Source organism: Ipomoea nil, unplaced genomic scaffold (assembly GCF_001879475.1).
Source record: "Ipomoea nil cultivar Tokyo-kokei standard unplaced genomic scaffold, Asagao_1.1 scaffold0100, whole genome shotgun sequence".
Lineage (NCBI taxonomy): Eukaryota > Viridiplantae > Streptophyta > Magnoliopsida > Solanales > Convolvulaceae > Ipomoea > Ipomoea nil.
The window spans coordinates 537,011-561,706 of record NW_017616528.1 but is presented as its reverse complement, the minus strand read 5'-3'; the positions used below and the strand labels follow the sequence as shown (position 1 = coordinate 561,706).

General features: G+C 32.8%; 1 protein-coding gene across 1 annotated transcript; it reads left to right on the top strand.

The window, feature by feature from the left end:
• The first annotated feature begins 8,602 nt into the window (after positions 1-8,602).
• On the top strand, positions 8,603-10,766 carry LOC109182249 (serine carboxypeptidase-like). The gene is made up of 7 exons (XM_019332405.1): positions 8,603-8,973; positions 9,049-9,217; positions 9,307-9,426; positions 9,520-9,663; positions 9,739-9,978; positions 10,064-10,331; positions 10,440-10,766. Exons 1-7 carry the CDS (start codon positions 8,660-8,662, stop codon positions 10,667-10,669), a joined length of 1,485 nt encoding a protein of 494 aa, XP_019187950.1. The 5' UTR covers positions 8,603-8,659; the 3' UTR covers positions 10,670-10,766.
• Positions 10,767-24,696: the final 13,930 nt, after the last annotated feature.

The window sequence follows — 24,696 nt, the reverse complement described above, 5'->3', positions numbered from 1 at the left end:
TATGAAAAATTTGATAATCTAGCATTGATATACGTTAGGATACCGAATGATACTTTGATAAATCTTAAACACTTATTTAAAAAATAAATATTAGACATTGGACTCCTCGCGTAATGCACATGTGGTAACTAGTTTTTTTTAATACATTATAGCATATTCATAGTATATGTTTAACAATTATGTCAATTTTGAATGAGATGGGTTTGAACCTAAGACCCTCCTTATGAAAATCGATGAGTAAGTTATGAATAATAAATAGTTAACGGAATATTCCGTTACTAAAGTTTACACTGACGGAATACAAGGATATTTAAGAAAAGTAAATGGTATAATAGAGGGTAAAATAGGAAAAATAATAATAAAATAAATACTAAAATAAAAATAACATGAACCATTCATTTCAATAAACAATTACACCAATATTTTATAGTTCCTGTTAAGGGAGCGTTATGCTGTGCATCCGTATGCACCATGCATGGTGCATACGGATTCAAAAACGACGCCATTTTGGCGTCTAAACTTTAAAAAAAAAAAATCAGAATTGCGTAACTACACATCCATAATTTCACTACACATCCATAATTTCATAACTATATTTCCAGAATTGCATAACTACACTTCCAGAATTGCATAACTACACTTCCAGAATTGCATAACTATAATTCCAGAATTGCATAACTACACATCAATATAACTTCATAACTACACATCCAGAATTGCATAACTACACTTCCAGAATTGCATAACTAAACTTCCAGAATTTCATAACTAAAAAATCCAAAATGAATGAACTAAAAATGAATAACATAATGTTGTTGCTAGGAATCGAAACTGATTTTTTTTTTTTAAAGTAGGGCGCGCGTTTATGCAAAATGACGTCGTTTTTGCATCCGTATGCACCACCATCAGGGTGCATACGGATGCACAACATAACTTGCCCCGGTTAAGGGCCTAACTGTATGGGCTCTTATTAGATTTGTAGATTGTAAATGTAGAAACAGCGTAACTAGTCAAATTTTTTTGGTACTATGATATAAATTTGTAATTATTAATTCATAATTTATTAAAATAAACTATAGTATTTGCTTATCAATACATGTCTTCTATAAGTTCTATATGTATATATGTGTGCGCATTGTTAGAGTAAATGATGCATGCATGTACACAAGTCCATCAAGGTTAACCAGCTCTTGCGGCCGTCAACGTTATTTTGAGGCAACCGCTGACGCAACTAACATTGTCGATTCCACACGACGATGGACATGTAATAGCAGTGGAGGTAGCCTTCAAACCGCACTCGGCAACGCACATCACGATATCTTCACCACAAGTGGTAAGGCATTGCCCTAGATCCCCTTCAGCTTGGTGCACCATCACATTGCATAACACCAACACCAGCAAGGCCATTGATGTTGCAGGCTTGTGAAGCAAGGTAGTCATGGTTGAAATAATTTAAGGTTTTTTGTTGATGACTATGATGAGATGATGCAAAGTTATGTTTGAATTTATAGGTGAAAATGGCTTATAAGGTTAATTGGACCATAAAAGGAGGGCAAAAAGTTTTGAACTTTCTGTCAGAAAACACACAAAAATTGTGGTGCCAAACACCCTCATGAAGTTGTAATGACATGAGATAAAACAAACTCACCTCATCAGGTAAATATTAAATTATCTGTTTGTTTTTTTTGTTTTTTTTTTTTTTTGTTTTTTTTTACTACCACAAAGAGTAAATACTGCCCCCTTAACATTTCATTGAGATAGTCACTTCATGCCACTAGACTACAAGGTCATTCGCAATATAATTATCCCCTAAATTAGTTCCTCAAGTATTTCACTTTTCACATTAATGTCACCATTTCAAAATCAACCAAATTTGATACTTTTAGAAACTTGTTAGTTTTAAACCCTTTACAAACTATATTTCTCACTAATTAAAGTAGTGCAATCCTCAAACGATTCTCGGATATATTTATACTTAGCTTATTGTGATTAAATTAATTTATTATGAATAGATTGACTGTGAACATGCATTTTTTTTCTTCTTGATCATATACAGAGGACTTTTTTAGTAAAGTTATAGTTTAACTGTAATACTTTTATAGCCTATTCCATTATTATTTTTTTTTTAATTTTAAAAATACTTTAGTGCAATGGTTGTTTGAAGGATTTAGATTGACAAGCTTGAATAATTCTTAAGGATCAGCCCAACATTTTCATGGTAAGGAGAAAGGGATACAAAAGTAATCATTATTGTGTGGACTATAAATAAAAAGTACATTATTTGTGTACTTAAAATACATTATTTGAGTACTGAAAATACATTATTTTATATATTATCAAATAATATATACATTCAATACACAAATAACGTATTTTTTTGAAAGCAAAGAAATTTCATTAATGAAGATCATCAAAAAGGAGTTTCAGTGGGTCTTCCCGGCCTCCACTCGTTAACGGCAATGAACAGGGCTTCCCTAGCTCGCAAATGGACAACTTTGTTCATGGACTATTTAGCAAACACAAAGCTAATAGATTGAAATTCATCAGCTAATTTCCTAATATCTTTAGCTAAAAGATGAAAAGAGGAATTACAGTTAAAATTGCTAAGCCCTTAAATGACTAAAAGAACATCTGAGTCCACATGGATGGCTTCAGCTAGTTTAGGAGTAGAGTATAAGAGGCTCTCCACTTGATCTGCAACACAGCTACAAACTGGCCTTGGGAGCCCCGGAGAATGCTTCCCAGCCCCATGCTCCGGCGTGGTGTTCATGTCAATGGTCTCATGATAGCCAGATTCCCAGTGAGAATCTTGTAACAACTTTTAACATATATAATAATTGTCTTTATCTTCTCCACTCCAAACCAGCGCAGCTTATCCTCGTAGTTGTGCAAAGGGATTGTTATGCTTCGAATCAAGTTTCTGTCCTTTTCCACAAAGATGTCCTCTAACACCACATTCTTCCATAATTCAAGGAGGCAGCAGAACCAGATCAAGAAGCTTAAAAATGATGCTGGCCGGGTCTAGCTGGAAAGAGGTAATGAGCTGCAAAATTTAATATTCAATTACTTTCAAAAGCTTTAATTTTCCAGAATAATCATGGGGATTTCTCTGCGGTGGCCTGGTGAGTTGTCTGGAAGAGAAAATCTCAACCATCCAAAATAGGACTCTAGTAAGAAAATTTGATAAAAATGCCCTCCTTGATTTGAAGCCTGAAAAAACTCCTGGTTCTTTTAAAAACATTTTTGGGATATTGTTGGTGATCTGATCTGATGAGGTTGTTCGGTTGTTCCTTCTGTGAGAGTTTCAGAATTTCCAAAACCCTTCCTATAGGATATAACCAGAACCAGATTGTTTTGATCCCCAAAGTGTCCAAACCACAATCTATGGCTGACTTGAGGCCTATAACTCTTTGCAATGTCCTCTACAAAATTCTTGCTAAAGCTTTGGCTAATAGAAATCAAGCCCCTCCTCAACTCTTTGATATCTAACTCAATGTGCTTTTGTGCCCAACCGTTTGATTTCTGATAATCTCCTTATAGCCTACGAAGCCCAACATTATTTGAATAGGAAATGCCAAGGAAAATCTGGAATGCTGGGAATGCTAAAGATGGGCTTCAGCTCAGATTTTGTGGACATGATCTCGGGATGCATTAAGTCGGTGCTTGTATAAGTTAGTAATTGGATAATTCATAATTTATATGCAAATCAATTTTTAAAATGTTATATTTGAGTTATTGCCATTTTTGGTCCTAGACTTATTGAGGCATAGACACTTTTCATCCTCCATAATAAAAATTGTCAGTTTGTAACCACGCTTATTGGTCATTTTTAGTCCTCTGTCACTTGTGTCGTTTGTTGACCGTGAATTAGAAGGACTTTTATGTCATTTTGTCTTCTTCTTTTAATCATTTTAGTCCACCAGCTCCATGACCTCACTCCTCCCCGACGCCCCACCTACCCCACCTAGAGGCATAAGGAGAATGGCGAACCAGGCTCCAATTTCTCTGATCTGATTCAGCGGTCACCTCGTCTTGCTTGCTCCACCCACTGGTCACCGCCAACCACGATGACGATGAAGTTTCGGTTAGTCACGGCGGCGAGGACTCCGATGACGACAAGTGCAAGGCGGAGAAGGAGAACACACATTACGAAGACGCCGAAGAGGAAGCCGATTTCAAGCTTCTAGGAGGCGGCGGTAAGGAGGAGTCAATAACTGAGGAAGAGGGCGTACGTTAGCCTCTAGAACACGCACTACCCATGGGATCCGGATAAGATGCGTGTGGCTGACGTGGTAGTGTGGAGGATTGAGGTGTTGAAAAAGCGTTGGTAGTGACGACAGTGGACGAGGGAGGCGGAAAGTAGGGGCGGCGACGCTCAAGGAAGTGGTGGCGTCGTACGAGGCGGTGGTGGATGACTTGAAGGAAAAGCTCAAAACGACGACGTCTTTAGCTCATTGCAGTAGTGGAAGTGGAAAGAAAGGGAAGGCAAAGGGAAAAGTGAGCTGCAGCACTCCAGGTTGTTGCAATGTCTGATTCAAATTTTCAGAATTGTCAGATTGATCTTGCAATGTATGATTGTCTGATTGATCTCCCTGCGATTAATCTTGCAAGGTTGTTGCAATGTATGTCGATCTCAACCTCAATCTCCCTCTCGCAGAATTGACCGGTTAATCTTGCAATGTCTGATTCAAAATTTCTGCTTTTTGTTGTTGCAATTTCGTTATTAATTACTTTGAGTCCTGGACTTGGGGCCTTCAAACTCTACTTCTAAATCGATGAAAACACCCACTAAAATGGAGGAATAAAAGGATTAGGAGAAGAAGACATAAAAAGACAAAAAAGTCCTTCTAGTTCACGGTCAACAAACGGCATAAGCGACGGAGGACTAAAAGTGTCCCACGACCAATAAGCGTGGCTACAAATTGACAATTTTTATTATGAAGGATGAAAAATGTCAATGTCCCAATAAGTCTAAGACCAAAAAATGGCAATAACTCGTTATATTTTATGTAAAAATTCTAACTACAGTAGAAAACTCACAGAGCAAAGACAAGTACTTTATTAAGGATAAAGAATTGGTACTTGGATGATAGATTTAGGATAAAGGCTCAAAATATAATCGAGTTTTAGCACCAGATATGGGTCATCCCACCTTAATGTATTTAGTTATCTATAAATATTAAGTGATTGTGCTGAAATGTGTAAATTAAACAATTTAGGACATCTTCATTCCTTCTGCTCATTTTGTGGGCACAACGTAACTCTTCACGTCACCATTTAATCTCTTATCTTATTTTATCCATAATCTTTCTCCTATTTCTTCTCATTTTATGGGCCCCAATCATCCCGATCATCTATTACTTTATTCACTTTACTATACTTTTAATTTTAAATTTTTATTTTAAATAAAAATAAATTAAAACAATTAAATGAATAAATTTTGAATTTAAAAAAAAATCAAAAATTAAACAAATAAAATAGTGATTGTTTAAAACAAACAAACAAACAAATTAAATATTTACAAAAATTAAATTAAATTGGCCTGAATAGTTTTGACTGTCGAGGAATTTGAATTTGTTTAAATATTGAAATAGTGATGTTGGGGGACAACTATCCCACACCATCACGCATGCTTGCAAGTATGCACACATGCTAGTGGTGCGTGTCGCACGCATGGAATCATTGAGGAATTTGAATTTTTTTAAAGGGGAAATCGCACTTCTGGTCCCTCAATTAGTAGCTCATATGCAATGATATCCCTACTTTCTAATTACAGAATTGGTCCCTCAATTATTCGGCCCTTAGTCAATTTAGTACTTCTTGAGTTAATCAGTTTGTCTCCGTTTAAACCAAGGATATACTTGGAATTATTTCACATAGCATTGTAAGTGTATTTCCTCCCCTTCCTCCGCCTGGTCTACCATTTCCGCCACCAAAATTCCGGCGCCGATGTTATCCATCTCAGCGATCTTATCCGATCATTCCTCTTCGCCTCTTTGAGGTGATAACGGGGGGTGGTGGTTTGCCTCCAAAATCGATGGAGCAAGACCTGGTGCGAGTTCGCGAAATATTGTCGGACTTGCGTCGCAAGAGTTACACTTTGTCTTCTTTAGTGATCAAGCGCCTCCAGGCCGGCGATGCTATCATGCGACCCTCCCAATGCCTCGTCTCTCCTCATAAACGTGATCTCCATCAATAATTTCATGATCGACGGCCTTCTACGAAGTCTCGTGTTGCGATCCAGAACCCGTCGTTAGAGGCTTCTCCGGTGTTTGAGTCATTGCATGGACGATCGGAAGCCATGGATGAGGCCAGTGATGCATCTCGATCAACCCCGGTTTTGTCGTGGGCCAAGGTTTTTGATAATTCTCTAAGTGTTGGTAAAAGGGCCATGGTTTCTGTTGCAGTTACTATTACGGTTGGTCGTGGGAATGGGACTGCTAGTAGAAACCATACTAGGTGAAATTTCAGACTGGGCGGAGGAAGGGAAGGAAATACACTTATTATAAAAAATGCTATGTGAAATTCCAAGTATACCCCTGGTTTAAACGGAATTAAACTGATTAACTTACAGAAGGACTAAATTGACTAAGAGTCGAATAATTGAGGGGCCAATTCTGTCCAAATTGAAAAGTAGGGATGCCAATGCATATGGACTACTAATTGAGGGATCAAAAGTACGATTTTTTTTTTTTAAATATTGAAATAGTGATGTTAGGAAAAACTATCCCCACCATCACACGTGCTTGCTGGCAGGCACACATGCTAGTGGTGCGTGCTGCAAGCATGCAATCTCACTTTCCTTCTTTCTTCAGATAGAACTTTCTCTGTGGTGAATGTTTCTTCCCTTCTCTCCATCCCTTTCTCATCTCTTTCTCCTCTAATCTTCCCTTTTGGAGGTGCCTTTACAAGTAATTATTTGATATTGTAACTAAATAGATATGCAATTTGCAAGATAATTATACCATGTGTTATGACTTATGAGCATATTTATAAGCGAACCAATTTTAAAAATGTAATATTTTATGTGAAAATTCAAAATTCTAACTATGGTAGAAAACTCACACAACAAAGACAAGTATTTTATGAAGGATAAAGAAGTTGGTACTCAGGTGATATATTGAGGGTAAAAATTTAGAATCAAGCCTTTAGCAACAAGCATTGGTCATCCCACCCTATTGTATTAATTATCTATAAATATTAAGTGATTTGGCTGGCATGTGTAAATTAAACAATTTAGGGCATGTTCATTCCTTCTCTCCATTTTGTGGACACAAGTCTTCTACATCACTATTTAATCCATTCTATTATTTTCTCTCCAATTTTTCTCTTAATTTTGTAGTCTTCATGGTCGTAATCATCTATTATTTTATTCACTTTACTAAATTTTTAATTTCAAATTTTGATTTTAAATTAAAATAAATAAAAACAAATAAATGCAATAATTTTGAATTTAAAAATAAATTCGAAAATTAAACAAAAAAACAATGATGGTTTTTTTTTTTTGAATACTATTGACTCTATTACAAGGTAATATCTGTCCTATACTTTCTCTAAATACTAGAGCCCAAAGAGTCAATACCCCACCACCGGAGTTCGATCTTGTGACCTTCCTTCAAGGGGAGCCATAGAGATGCTATCTGAGCACAGAGTGCTTGGCAAACAATAATGGTTAAAAACAAACAAACAAAAAAAAAATTAAATAATTTTTTAAAAAAAATTATATTTAAACAACAAAAAAAAATTGACATCAACGATAAAAAAACTATTGAGAAATTTGAATTTTTTAAATATTGAAAAAATGACGTTGGGGGACAACTGTCCCCCACCATCATGCGTACTTGCAAACAGGCACACACGCTAGTGGTGCTTGCTTGCACGCATGCCATCTCCCTCTCTATTTTTCTTTGGATAGAACTTTCTCTTTAACGTCGAATATTTCCACCTTCCCTCCATCCCTTTCTCCTATCTTTCTCCCTAATCTTCCCTTTTGGAGGTGCCTTTACAAGTAACTATTTGATATTGTAACATATAGATATGCAATTTGCATGATAATTATAATATGTGTTATGAGCATATATATTTACTAAATTGTACAAGAGTCAATATTATTAAGGTACTAATAACAATATAAAATATGTTAGTCTCCGGACAATTAATTTATTCATTGTATGGTTTTCGAAAAAAAAAATAAAATTATTCATTGTATAATAATAAAGTATTTTCAAAGTTATACAATATTTTTTTATTATTCAACTTTTCCCTTTTATGTAATAAATATTATTAGTTGAATTTTCAAATTCTTGAACTCGTAAAGCAAAATTATTATTTCAAACCAAATTAACAACTGGCTTGACTGCTTGACCTAAGTTACCTCTCGACCCACATATTAATCGACTTTATTCCATATAAAACGGCAATTATTTGAAAATATATTAATCCGTTATGAAAATTTATACAGTCGTAAAAAATAATTACATTGTTATTTGATATAAAATAAAATAAATGAGTTCCTATACGCGTCTTAAATCCTAAACCATATGTATTCACACGCACATAAATACTGATGAAAACTCATCTCCATTGATTTACGGGGAAACCCAACAGCCCTTACCAAGAATCACAGTCCAAACAGATTGTTGTCATCCCAACGAGGAATATGGCTAAAACTTTATATCCCATCTGGTCTGTTGTGCTTGTGCTCGTTTTAGTTTGTTCGCCTGGACAAGCAAATGGGGCGGCTAAATCCATGGCGAAGCGGCGAGCGGAGAAGATGATCAGGCAACTCAATTTGTTCCCCTTGCATGATCTCAACAGGGGTCCCGCCGGCCACTCGCCGGCGGCGGAAGCGGATTCGCCCAGATTGGTCGAGAAGAAGTTCAGGTTGAACCTTCTTGGTGATTCTGGGGCGACTGTTGAAGATTTGGGTCATCATGCTGGTTACTACAGGCTTCCAAACACAGTAGATGCAAGGTGCGTTTTTTGGGTTTTATGGTTTCCTAGTACTCGATCTTTGGAATGAACGATGTTTTTTTTGGTTTGGTACAGGATGTTTTATTTCTTCTTTGAATCGAGAAGCAACAAGAGTGACCCGGTTGTTATATGGTTGACTGGAGGGCCAGGGTGCAGTAGTTCATTAGCTTTGTTTTATGAGAATGGACCTTTTCACATTGCTGGCAATCAGTCCCTCATTTGGAATGATTATGGATGGGACAAGGTAATCTTCTAACGGATGTTTTCATCTTAACGATTATGGCACTTCTGAATTGGTATTCAAAGGATCGGAAATATAATTTTATTTCGCAGGCTTCTAACCTTATATATGTTGATCAACCAATTGGAACGGGGTTCAGCTATAGTTCTAGTGAAAAAGACATCCGCTCTGATGAAGATGGTGTCAGCAATGATCTCTATGCCTTCTTACAGGTCTTCAACTAAATTTTATATTTTCCCTTGTGCCATATATCTCCATAGTAATTAGAAGTAAAACACTCTCTGGTTACACTTAAAATAATACAGGAGTTCTTCAAGGCTCACCCAGAATATGCAAAGAATGACTTCTTTGTAACCGGAGAATCCTATGCTGGGCATTATGTTCCTGCATTGGGCTCACGGATCAACCGAGGAAACAAGAAGAAAGAAGGAATTCCCATAAATCTTAAGGTATGTCAATGACAAATTGATTTCCTGTCACAGTTCTGGAACATATATAATGCCACTCAACTGTTTTTGTAACAGGGAATAGCCATCGGCAATGGACTCACCAATTCAGAAATACAGTACCCAGCATACCCAGACTTCGCTTTGGACAACAACTTGATCTCGAAATCTGACCATGATAACCTGATGCAGCTTGTCCCAAATTGTCAAGAAGCTGTGAGGCAGTGTAACAGTGTTGGTGGTCATGCTTGCAATGAGGCTAATAACCGCTGCATGCCCATCTATGAACAGATAGTGTATACTATGGGGGACATAAATGTACACCATTATTCTCTTCTGTTTATGTATATTTTGCCGAATGCCATTCACTAAGCAGGCTCCTTGTAATTCACATAATGTACAGTACTATGATATCCGGAAGAAATGTGATGGGGGATCATCACTCTGCTATGACTTCTCAAATGTAGAGACTTTGCTCAACACACAATCAGTGAAGGATGCTCTCGGGGTGGGCGAGGATATTGAGTTTGTTTCGTGCAGCACTGATGTGTACGAGGCAATGGCATCGGACTGGTTCAAGAATCTTGCACTGGGCATTCCATCTATGCTAGAGGATGGTATCAATCTGCTGGTTTACGCGGGCAAATATGACCTTATTTGCAACTGGCTTGGTAAGTTACTTGTCTCATCATTAATTATAAGCATTTATCACTATGCCAAAAGCTATAGCTAGCTGGTAGTGAATAGCGCAACTTGTGTGATATGTTGATGTGAAACAGGAAACTGGAGATGGGTTCAGGCTTTGCAGTGGTCTGGGAAGAGAGGCTTCGGTGCAGCTCCGAACGTGACATTTTCAGTGGATGGAAAGGAGAAAGGGATACAAAAGAGCTATGGACCTCTCACTTTCCTTAAGGTTCATGATGCTGGCCACTTGGTTCCAATGGATCAGCCCAAAGCATCGCTGGAAATGATTAGGAGGTGGATGAAGGGCCAACTTTCAAAGCTGTAGGACTGTCGTCTTTCCTTGAAATTTTATGTACCCATTATGATCTTTAAGAGAGATTATAATTGATAAATCTTTGAATCCATTTTGAAAATTCGATCAACAATATACTACTGGTTTTTGATTAACAGTTCCTAGACGTACTGCACACAAACCTCATTTTCCTCTAGCTACTTTTCAATGCTTGTGTTATGCCGGAGAATTGGAGCGAACTCTTGACTGTCTTTGGGCGTGGTTATCGGCTCATAGGGAGGGAGATCCCATCGTGGGCAAATTATTATGTGAATCATAACAAAAAGTACATTTTTAATATATTAAATATACATTATTTTTGTATTGTATGTACATTATATAATATAATGTACACTCAGTACAAAAATAATGTACATCCCCTAGTGCTGCATTGTAAGTAGTGGCTAGTCAATTAAAAAAAAAAAAAAAAAAAGCTGGTCGAAGATTTAAGCAACAAACAATAATGGTGACCCACTTTTAAATAACATAGAGTTAATACCATTTGACATATTGCGAGTATAATGATTTTGTCACGTTTAGTCTCAATCTTTCAAGTTAACCATCGTGATCCTTTATCTTTCAAGTTAATCACCCGTGATCTTTCAATTAAATTTTAACTGGTCGTGAAACGACGACGTTGCCCTTATTTTACTTCTTTAGGACTAAACGTGACAAAACCAATATACTCGAAAGACCCTAGATGACATTATATATATATATATATATATATATATCTTAATAACATAGCTCTACAGCTCCCAGTGTGCAATTTATATCATGGACCAAATTAAAGTTCACATAGTTTTATAGACTCTAAATTGAAACGACGAGGTACAAAATTTCATAACACAAGACACAAAAAATCACAACACAAGACACACAGATGTTATATATTTACTTATTTTTCAAATATGATTTAGGTACATAATTTGTGTTCATAAGCACAAAATTTCAGAACATAAAACACAAAAATTCATAACATAAGACACACTACAATTACTAATTTGTTTCACGTACAAAATTCGTACTCTTAAGATACAGAATTTCATAACACAAGACACAAAAACTCACAACATACGATACATACACATGCATCAGGGTCCATAGTGCACTATGAACCTTGGTCCATGGTATAAGTGGATGGGGGGAGGGGGGCTAGAGTGAGTTTAAAAAATTTCTAATTAATTAAAGCATCATAATTTCATCCAACAATCACCATTCATGAAAAAAAAATGATTTTAAAATTCAAGATTTCATAATTAAAGAAAGAAAGATCAACCACAACTGTTAATATGATTTGTCCTCCTCTAGTCAAAATAGTGAAGGATATTATTGTATGATTGAGCTAAAAAAAAACCTTTCACCTCAAGTGCATCCCTCTGCGGTTTCTTTTCCTCATCAATATTATTGGTAATTGAGTTTGAAGCATTGTTTTATTCTTTGATGTTAAAGTTTTGGAGACTATTATAACATCTGTCATAGAATTCCTTCATCAAATTGTACTACTTCTCTACTACCTTCTCCTTTGCTTTCTTTCCATCTTTAGAAGTTGAAGCTTCTCCTTTTCTCTGCAGCCATGTAAATATATTTTTTTAAAAATATTTTTTTTTAAAAAGATTTATTTAATTTAATCTAAGTTAAAATCACAAGTTACATACCTTGCGTGGAGTACGTATTATTCTTCCTTCCAAGATATAAATCTTCACTTCTTGCATGGATCTATAAGTCTTTTTCACACCTTCTTGAAAATAGAACTACACAATGTAGGTAATAAATTTTAGTTCTCCAATAGAATATATACCATTAATGAAATAAGCTTATAAACATTTAAATTTAGGGGAAATTAAAATATGAATATATCATTCTTAAAGTCAACAAAATCTCCCACTTCATACATAAATTATAAAGGCAAAAACTGGTGTAATTAAGACCGTGCCATGAATCCTTATCAGTGAGACGGATCGTGTTGTAGACAACTAGGTGCTGTAAGTATCACAATTCAGTTACAAGTATTACAATATTTATCATTAATACCAATCAATTTTACCCTAAAAAGTATCATCACAATTTCAGTTATAAGTATGTTTTACAATGTTTATCATTAGTAACAATCAATTTTACCCCAAGTATTACAATATCTATCATAAGTAACGATTTATTTTTAATTCAAATTGGTATTAAATTTTCCCCAAAGATATTACAATTTCATTTATAAGCAACATTTCACATATAAGTATTACTCCGTACAATATTTACATTAGAATTACACTTTGTAAGTATCACAATTTCAGTTGTATGTATTACAATATTTATCATTAATAACAATCATTTAACCTAAAGAGTATCACAATTTCGCATATAAATATTACAATATTTATTATAAGTAATAATTTATTTATTTCAAATTGGTATTAAATTTTCTGTAATAAATATTATGATTTTTATGATAAGTAATAAGCACATATCTTAGATTCAAACTGTCTCACGGATCTTCATAAGTGTTGCTCGATTATAAATAGATGTTGGGCATGAATGAATTATTAATTTCAAAAGTCTACATTTTAATTGTAAAAAAAAAAACCATTAAACTTTTTGTATTAAACAACTAAAAGCATAGACTTGTAGTACTACTATAATGCTTTGTTCAACAAAAACAAAAATAATGATTACCTTTTCAATTTTTCCATTTTGCAAACGCTTTCTAGTTTGGATCTTCCATTTGCACGCCCTTTCTCTATATTGGGGAGGGAAAGTTGCTTCATCTTCATCCAAGTTTTTCTCCCCCTATAATTGTATGCATTTGTTAAAATACCATACGACTAGAATTTACATAACTTATTATTATTGTTTTTGTTGTTGTTATTACTATTAAATCTCGAATATATAAATTGAGGAAATGCTAGTCTACAATTATCTTAATTAGTAACAAATACTAACCATGATTATGTCTATTTCATAATTTGCATGAATTTCTGGAGAAGGATTGAATTTCACCCTCATATCATAAACTCCTGTAGTTATGGACCTTTTTAGTTGTTGCTCCTGACTATGTGGCACCACATCAAGGTTAACCATCACCCCATCCTGCCATAATAAAATTATTGATTAAACCTAAATTACTATATATTAAAAAATCGCAAAAAGTAAATTGACTAAATATAATAACATGAGAAGTTTAAGGCATGAGAAGTTTTTCAGCAGAAGAAATGAGGATGATCGAAAAAGATAGCCTACAATTTTCTTTCATCACATTTACTAAACAATTATAGGGCAATAAACAAGTTAGGATTTTTAGAACACTTTCATATGGATTAACCTTAGTTGCTCATAGTTAACTGATTTAAATTAAGAAGGCCAATAGACAGCTTTCATGGAGGGTCGTAGTTGGAACCTTGTGATTACTAAGTCAACTGTTCAACCAAATCGAATTGGATTACATCAGAATTATTTATGTCCTAACTCACATTAGTTCATCAAAAAAAAAAAAAAAACAATAATCAATTCCAATGATAATTTTAAAATTAAAGGTAATACATGAAACATGAGAAAACTTACGTTATTTTTTTAAAACATAATATGGTATATTTGTAAATAGAAAATATGGCATTTTTGGTCCTCCAGTTATACTCCTAGAGTCTTAGTACAAACTTAGTCTGTGAGTTATATGTGTTAGCATCTTTTAACCCCTAAGTTATGCACAAAGTGGCAGGTTTAGTCCTTGAAGGACCAAATCCACCACTTTATTAAGTGGCATATTGGTGGCAGAAATAGTCCCTAATAGACTATAATTGCCAATTCATGCATAACATAGGTCATATGGGTTAAAGATGGTCACACATATAACTCATGAACTAAGTCTATACCACTGGTATAACTGGAAAAGCAAAAAAATGTAAATTTTACTTGTTAATATTTTTTAAACATGAATAAATATTACTCCGTAATTGTTTATTAATTCTATAATTAAAAGTAATACACTATACACACACACACACACATATGGGTCTAGCTCCAATGAAAACAAGCCTTAGGTGAGAAAATCCAAACCATCAATCTAGTAGATTTAACGGTTGAAAATAAAGGAAAAAATGAAAAAAAAAAAAAAGATGGGGTCTTTTTTCATAAATATCACTCTGTATTAAAAAATTTGTAATATTTATGAAAATGTTTCCGCTTTTTTTTTTTTTTTTTTTACTTGATTTCCTATCCATCAGATCTTGTAAATTAATATTTTGGATTTGTCCAAAAGTTCTCACTGGATAAGAATTCTAGTAAGTAATAAAAATTCATATTTCTTTTAACCTAAGAAGTTTTTTTTTTTTCAATTAGACCCTGAAACATTTTTCATTTTAAGAAACGATGAAGGGCTTCTGGCAAAGCAGCACTACACTAGGAGTAGCTCCTGCACCCGTTTCTATACAAATACACAGAACATTTTGAAAAAGTTTCTGGCGAGTCTATGATCTAATGAGTCCAAAAGGCAAAATCACTCTATCTTACAAATTTGTGTGCATCATAAATCAATTTGATTGAATAAATATCATACTCAAAATTTTAAATTTAAATATGTTATAAATTTATTAGATTTGATTTCTGATACTCCAAATCTAGCTACACGAGTATTGAAAAGTAGCATATAATTCACACATACCTCAGTAGTTGCAGCATTACTAGCCTGACCATTAGTAAAAAGAGTAAGCATTAACGCCGGTGATTCTATCGGCTCATATGATTGTCTCATCTTACGCTACACAAAAGTAAAAGGGATCCGATTAGATTTAATTAGTAATTAATATCAAAAACAAAAACAAAAAAAGTGTAAATAAAATGGCATACCAAATTATTTAGGGAAAATGAGAGAGGCACATGGGAGACTATGTCTTGACCATCAAAACCAATAACGAGGGGCAGAGGTATATATGGTGTCAAGAGAGGTTGGTGAATAGAGAAGAGATAATAATTTAGGTTCTAATGGTGTGCTGGCATGCTTTCTATTGTCGTAAAATTTTTGAGTGTAATTAATTTTCAATTGTGGCTAGTTATTTTACACATATAAATTATACTATTTATGTTTTGTAAATCATTTTTTTTTTTTTTTTTTGTGTATATTGACTAGATTCTATTCAATAATGCGACGTGGGAACTTTGTCAATTTTTTAACAAACATAAATATAGTAAATATTTCATGTTATTGACTTATTGGTATCTAACCGACAATATAATACATACTGAGAAATCTATAATTAGTTATAGGAAGAATTTATTTTGTAATGCTAGAATTAAGGAAGCATTAGAATAAAAACGAGAGTTAATTCTAAAAATGGTTCATTGGCTTCGACCATAAATAGTCCATTGACTATTGACATTTATCAATTTTTATTCTCGACTTTCAATTTGACCATAAATGATTCCTTAACTATTGATTTTGTTCCAAATTTGGTCCTCCCGTTAAGTATCTATTTAGTAAATATTAAATTTAAAGGTAATAATATAAAAAATTTATTTTTCACATTCCCACTAATGATGAACCTAATGTATTAAGTTTATGAATCCAATTTGTCCATCTTAACGACAAGCCAATTTTTATAAAATAACCCTTATATTTAATATTTTCCAAAAAAAATGTTTAATAAATAGATATTTAATTTGAGGACTAAATTTGGAAAAAAATTAATAATTAATGGACCATTTATGGTTAAATTGAAAATTGTGGATTAAAAATTGATAAATATCAATAATCGAAGAACAATTTATGGTCCAATTAAAAATCGACGATAAAAATTGGTAAATGTCAAATAGTCAATGGATTATTCATGGAATTAACTCTAAAAATTATTATATTGTTCAAATTAGTTAGACATATACATACATACATACATACATACATACATACATACATACATACATACATACATACATACATACATATATATATATATATATATATATATATATATATATATATATATTGGAAACAAGAAGTTTTTTTGGTTTCCGATTTCGAAAACCAGTTTTTTTTTTTAGTATGAAATCATTGCTCTTTTTTCAAATTCCTTTTTTTTTTTTTTTTTTTTTTTTTTTTTTTTATATATATATATATATATATATAAATGATATTGTGTGTTCTGAAATGCAACCAAATACTAGAAATGAAAATATTTTTTAAAAAAATGACTCATTTTTAAAAAGTTTTATTTAATTTAATCTAATTTAAAAACACAAGTTAGTAGTTACATACCTTGCGTGGAGTACGTATTATTTTTCCTTTCAAGATATAACTCTTCACTTCTTGCATTGATCTATAAATCTTTCTCACACCTTCTTGAAAATAAAACTACACAATGTAGGTAATAAATTTTAGTTCTCCAACAAAATATATATGATTAATGAAATAAGCTTATAAACATTTAAATTTAGGGGAAATAAAAATATGAATATTTCATTCTTAAAGTTAACAAAATCTCCCACTTCCTACATAAATTATAAACACAAAAGCTTGTCTAAGACCGTGGATCCTTGTCCGTTAAATTACCTTTTCAATTTTTCCGTTTTGCAAACGCTTTCTAGTTTGGATCTTCCATTTGCACGCCCTTTCTCTATATTGGGGAGGGAAAGTTGCTTCATCTTCATCCAAGTTTTTCTCCCCCTATAATTGTATGCATTTGTTAAAATACCATACGACTAGAATTTACATAACTTATTATTATTGTTTTTGTTGTTGTTATTACTATTAAATCTCGAATATATAAATTGAGGAAATGCTAGTCTACAATTATCTTAATTAGTAACAAAATACTAACCATGATTAAGTCTAGTTCATAATTGGCAGGATTTTCTAAAGAAGGATTAAATTTCACTCTCATATCATAAACTCCCGTAATTGTGGACTTCTTCAGTTGTCGCTCCTGTCTATGTGGCACCACATCAAGGTTAACCATCGCCCCATCCTGTCATAATAAAATTATTGATTAAACCTAAAGTACTATATATTAAAAAAAATGCAAAAGTAAATTAACTAAATATAATAACATATGATAAACCTTTTTCCTTTTCTACATTAAGTTAGGCATGACAAGTGTTTCAGCAGGAGAAATGAGGATGATCGAAATAGATAGCCTACAATTTTCTTTCATCACATTTACTAAACAATTATAGGGCAATAAACAAGATAGGGTTTTTAGAACATTTCACATGGATTAACATAGATATCTCATAGCTAACTAATTCAAATCAACAAGGTCAATAGACAGCTTCCACGGAGAGTTATAGTTGGAACCCTGTGGTTACTAAGTCAACTGTTCAACGAACTCGGTTTGGGTTACCCCCAAATTATTTATGTCCTAACTCACATTAGTTCATCAAAAAAATTTATGTACTTAAAGTCAACAATGATAATTTTAAAATTAAATGTAATACATGAAATATGAGAAAACTTATATTATTATTTTTTTAAAAACATAATGTGGTATATTTGTAAATAAGAAAAATTGCATTTTTGGTCCTCTAGTTATACCCGTGATACAAACTTAGTTTCTGAGTTATATGTGTAACCATCTTCAACCCCTAAGTTATGCACAAAGTGAAAAGTTTTGTCCTTGAAGGGCCAAATCTGACACATTATTAAGTGACATATTGGTGGCAAAAATAGTCTCTAATAAATTATAATTGCCAATTCACGCATAAGATACGCCATGGGGATTAAAGATGATCACGCATATAACTCGATAATGAACTAAGTCTGTATCACGAGTATAACTGGAAAAGCAAAAATGTAAATCTTCCTTGTTAATATTTTTTAAACATGCATAAATATTACTCCGTAATTGTTTATTAGTTCTATAATTAAAAGTAATACACTATACATAGGTAATATGCAATATATATATATATATATATAGGTCCCGCTCTCATGGGAACAAAGCCCTACATGAGAACATGTGGACAAATCCAAACCATCGATCTAGTAGATCTAACGGTTGAAAATAAAGGAAAAAATGAAAAAAAAATGGGATCTTTTTCAAAAATATTACTCTGTACCAATTTCAAAAGTTTGTAATATTTATGAAAATAACCTCGTTCTTTTTTTTTTACTTGATTTTCTATCCATCAAATCTTATAGATCGATGATTTAGATTTGTCCAAAAGTTCTGACCTGCAGAGTAGTTCTCATATGAACCGAATAGGAATTCTAGTAAGTATTAAAAATTCACATTTCTTTTGACTAAAACTTTTCTTTTTCAATTAGACCCCAAAACATTTTTCATTCTAAAAAACGATGAAGGGCTTCCGGCAAAGCACCAGGGGTGGCTCTCGCATCCGTTCCAGTACACATACAATGTCCTAAAACTTTAATTTTTAATTACAATAACAACCCCAGAACATTTTGAAATAGTTTCTGGCGAATTTCCGATCTAATGAGTCCAAAATGCGAAATCACTCATTCTTACAAATTTTTGTGCATCATAAATCAATTTGATTGAATAAATATCATACTCAAATCATTTTTTTTTAATTAAAAACTAGTAATAAATCTATCCAATCTAACCAATTTCTCATACTCTCCAACCTTTTCTTTTCAAATATGTTATAAATTTATTAGATTTGATTTCTGATACTCCAAATCTAGCTACACGACTATTGAAAAGGGACATATAATTCACACATACCTCTGTGGTTGCAGCATTGCTAGCCTGACCATCACTAAAAAGAGTAAGCACTAACGACGGTGATTCTATCGGCTCATATGATTGCGCCTGACCATCAGTATAAAGAGTAAGCATTAACGCCGGCGATTCTATCGGCTCATATGATTGCCTCATCTTACGCTACACAAAAGTAAAAGGGATCGGATTAGATTTAATTAGTAATTAATATTAAAAACAAAAACAAAAAAGTGTGAATAAAATGGCATACCAAATTATTTAGGGAAAATGAGAGAGGCACATGGGAGACTATGTCTTAACCATCAAAACCAATAACGAGGGGCAGAGGTATATATGGTGTCAAGAGAGGTTGGTGAGTAGAGAAGAGATAATAATTTAGGTTCTAATGGTGTGCTGGCATGCTTTCTATTTTGGTAAAATTTTTGAGAGTTTAATTAATTTTCAGTTGTGGCTAGTTGTTTTACACATATAAATTATACTATTTATGTTTTGTAAATCATATTATTTTGTGTGTATATTGACTAGATTCTATTCAATAATGCGACGTGGGAACTCTGTTAATTTTTTTTTTTTAAAATAGAAATATAGTAAATATTTCATGTTATTGGTATCTAACTAGACCTGGCAATTCGTGTATACCGGTTCGTTAACGGGTCAACACGATAACGACACAGACACGATAAGGCTAAACACGGACACGACACGTTAAGGTTAACGAGTTTAAATTTTTAACACGAACACGATTTTTTAACGGGTTGACACGATAGACACGTTTTGTTAACAAGTTTTGGATCGTATCGACATGACATGACACGAAATTCGTTTAAACCCGCTAAACCTATTAATATATTTATAAAAAAAAAAAAACTAAAATATAAAGTTATATAAAAAAGAAATAAAGCCTACAATTCAATCCATCAAACAAAAATAAAATATATTCAATTTATAACATTCACAAAATTATAAAATAACATCCAAAAATCATAATTAAAGAAGTTCATACTAATTTTTAGAATAAAATTGAACACAATAAAAATTCAAATTTCAGATTGTTGAACATCAATAATTGATGTAGGATCTTGATATAGTAAATTCATCCTTAGTCATGTTAACGATATCGTTTGTAATCTCATTCATGACAATGGCTCTTACCTAAATGACAATTGTTCTTAGCGGGTTATAAACAAGTTTGTGTAAACGGATTCATGTAAACAGGTTAACACGATAATATTAACGAAATAAACGTGTTCTTAATAGATTTAACGGGTTGACCCATTAAGACACGTAACATAACGAATCCTTAACGGGAAAACCCGTTAATGACCCCGGACACATTAAGACTAAACATTAATTTAACCCGTTATTTTCGTGTTCGGTTTCGTATCGTGTTAATGGGTCATATCCATAATTCCCAAGTCTATATCTAACCGAGAATATAATACATACTTAGACATCTATAATTAATTACAGGAAGAATTAATTTTGTAATGCTAGAAATCCCTAGAATTAAGGAAACATTATAATAAAAATTAGAGTTCATTCCAGAAATGGTCCCTTCACTATCATATTTACAAATTCTCATTTACGACTTTCAATTGAACCATAAATGGTCTCTTGACTATTCATATTTATCAATTTTATTCACGACTTTCAATTTGATCATAAATGATCCTTTGACTATTGATTTTGTTCAAATTTGATCCTCCAGTTAAGTATTTATTTAGTAAATATTAAATTTAAAGGTAATAATGTAAAATTTTAATTTTTCACATTTCACTAATGATGAACCTACTGTATTAAGTTTATGAATTCAATTTGTGAATCTTAACGACAAGCCAATTTTTACAAAATTACCCTTAGATTTAATGTTTACTAAATACTCCGTAGATATTTAATTGGAGGACTAAATTTAGAACAAAATCAATAGTTAATGGACTATTTATGGTTAAATTGAAAGCTGTGGATGAAAATTGGTAAATATCAATAGTCAATGAACCATTTATGGTCCAATTGAAAATATATGATAAAAATTGATAAATGTCAAATAGTCAATGGATCATTTGTGGAATTAACTCTAAAAATTATTATATTATTGTTAGAATTAGTTAGACATAGACACACACACACACAAACACACATATATAGGTATTGGATCATATGAGAACAAGTTTTTAGAAGAAAATTAAGAATAAATCTCAGCTTAATTCTTATATAATTTATTGATAATGAATAATTTTTTTTTGAATAAAGACATTGTAGATACATCATTCTAAATTAAAGAAATGCATATGTATTTTTTTTACCTAATAATTATTATTTAATTTAATAAGAGTAAAATAGAGTAATAATTATGCCAACTTTGATTGAGATAGAGTTCGAACCTAAGACCTTTCTTATTGAAATCAATGAGTAAGTTAACGGTGAATTAACCGAATTTAACGGAAAAGATAATATTTAACGGAAAACTTAACGGATAATCATATTCATTAAGGATAAATTAGGTAATCTTAAGGAAAAATTAAAATCTGATCAATCTGAGCCATTCATTTGATATATATATATATATATATATATATATATATATATATATATATATATATATATATATATATATATATAGATACTATACTAATAAGAGCCCAAGAGAGTTAGGTCTATAATGGGAAGAAAAAATGGAGGTCAAATTTTTTAATCAAATGAATGGCTCAGATTGATCAGATTTTAATTTTTCCTTAAGATTACCTAATTTATCCTTAATGAATATGATTATCCGTTAACTTTTCCATTAAATATTATCTTTTTCGTTAATTTCAGTTAGTTCACGGTTAACTTACTCATTGATTTCAATAAGAAAGGTCTTAGGTTCGAACCCCATCACAATCAAAGTTGGTATAATTAGTACTCTAATTTACTCTTATTAAATTAAATAATAATTATTAGGTAAAAAAAGTACATATGCATTTCTTTAATTTAGAATGATGTGTCTACAATGTCTTTATTCAAAAAAAATTATTCATTATCAATAAATTAAATAAGAGAAATAATTTCATTAGTTATATTGTCTTTATTTTTCTCCAATATAAAAATTATTTACATTCAAATTCATCAATTGATTATATTCGCTACATTGTCCCTACAATGTCTTTATTAAAAAAAAATATTCATTATCAATAAATTAATTAAGAGAAATAATTTTATTAGTTATATTATCTTTATTTTTCTCCAATGTAAAAATTCTTTACATTCAAATTTATCAATTGATTATATTCACTACATTGTCTATTATCTTTTTTGTGCACTATTTTTTAATTAAATGTCAAAGTTATAATACAAAATAATGCTATATATTTATTTACCAAGTATTTTATTAATACCATGAAAAATTAAAAAAATATAATTAATAAAGTCAATCATATTAACTACTTGAGGGATTTGTTGACAAAGAGTGTATTCAAATCACACAAAAAATTGAAGTGAGAACTACCTCGCAATGTCTTTGTTTGACAATCAACAGTTAGCGGATTATATTAGCAGATTTGACCAGCGAATTATATCAATGGTTGGTAAAAAAATATTTGAAAAAATTAGCGATTAACATGTAAAATGACCTAAAGGTGTACATAATAATAATAATAATAATAATAATAATAATAATAATAATAATAATAATAATAATAATAATAATAATAATAATAATCGTTTTAAAAAAAGTAAAAAATAAAAAAAATATAATTAAGCCAATCATATTAACTATTTGGGGATTTATTGACAAAAAGAGTATTCAAATCACACAACAAATTGAAGTGAGAAATTTCCTCGCAATGTCCTTGTTTCGCAATCAGTAGTTATTTCTTCAATATTAGTATATATTTAATATTTTATGCCCTAATTTTTATTTGCTCTCCCTTATGTCCCGTATTTGGTTTCAACCATACCTATACAATTATTTTATTGACAATTATAATCAATATTGACTATATTATCTTGCATTTGTAAACTTAGATAGAATTACCTATTTAAATACGTTCAACATTCAATTATCTATGCATGAACAAGTTCAATATAATTTTGCCTTGATATACTTTAAAGTACTTATTTAAAAAAAAAAAAAACCATTGGGCATTATCCCAATCGCGTAATGCGCGTAAAAGCTAGTATATACTAATAAGATTCAAAGAGAGTTAGGCCTATATGTTAACCATATTATAAGTTATTATTATTATTGTATTTGACTAGTCTTGTAATAGGATTATTTTGTTATAGTCTTCCTGTTAGATAGGATAGTATTACGTTAGTTGTTATTTGCTTTATATTGTAACTCCTATCCTATTGGGTTGAATTATCAGAAACAATTATCTCATCTGGTATCAGTTAGACCGGGTAGTTTTCTCTCTCTCCTCTCCCCAAAAATCCGTCGACCCCCTCTCACCCCTTTCGGCGACCACCATGTCCGGTGCTTCCAATTCATTCGAGCGCACAGTCACCGCCGGTCGCCCAACCCTCCCTTTCCCATGCGCACCACTTCGTATCCATAAAGCTCACATCTCGGAATTTATTATTCTGGCGAACGCAATTGGTCCCGTTTCTCCGGGGTCAAGAACTTCTCGGATTTGTTGACGGAGAATCGCCTTGCCCGCCACCCACGATCGAGGTCACCCCATCCGGTTCCGGTTCCGTCGCGACAACAGTCAATTCCGCCCCGAATCCGGCCTACCGTGCGTGGATTAAACAGGACCAAGCGTTATTGTCTCTGTTAATCTCTTCATTATCTGATGAAGTGATGTACCTAGCAGTTGGCAAGACTACATCTAGGGAAGTCTGGGAGTCTATTGGAACTGCTCTCGGTGGTTCGACCAGGGCCCGATGTCTAAGCTTGCTTGGACAATTTCACGCACTCCGGCAAGGTAATGCAACCGCGATAGAGTACCTGGGGCGAGCCCAGCTTCTAGTCGAGGCATTGGCACACGCTGGCCGGCCAGTGTCATTGGACGAACAAAATCTGTTCGTATTTCGCGGACTACGCCCGGAGTTCCGCGCAATGGCTTCCTCTCTCACAGGAGTCACAGCGGCTGGACGTCCGGTAACCATTCCCCAAATTTCTGATTTTTTACAAGCACAGGAATTCATACATGCAGATGATTTCCCAACTGCCGCCGATGGGGGACTGCTGCCGGCGCCATCTGCCATGTACGCTGGAAGAGGCCGAGGCAGTCAAGGCGACCGTGGTGGCTTCGGCAATTCTGGCCGAAACAACAATGACGGTCGTGGCCGGAACAATGGCGGTCGGGGTCGAGGTGGACGCAGAAATGCCCCGCGATGCCAAATCTGCCGGGCACAGGGTCACACCGCGCTGTATTG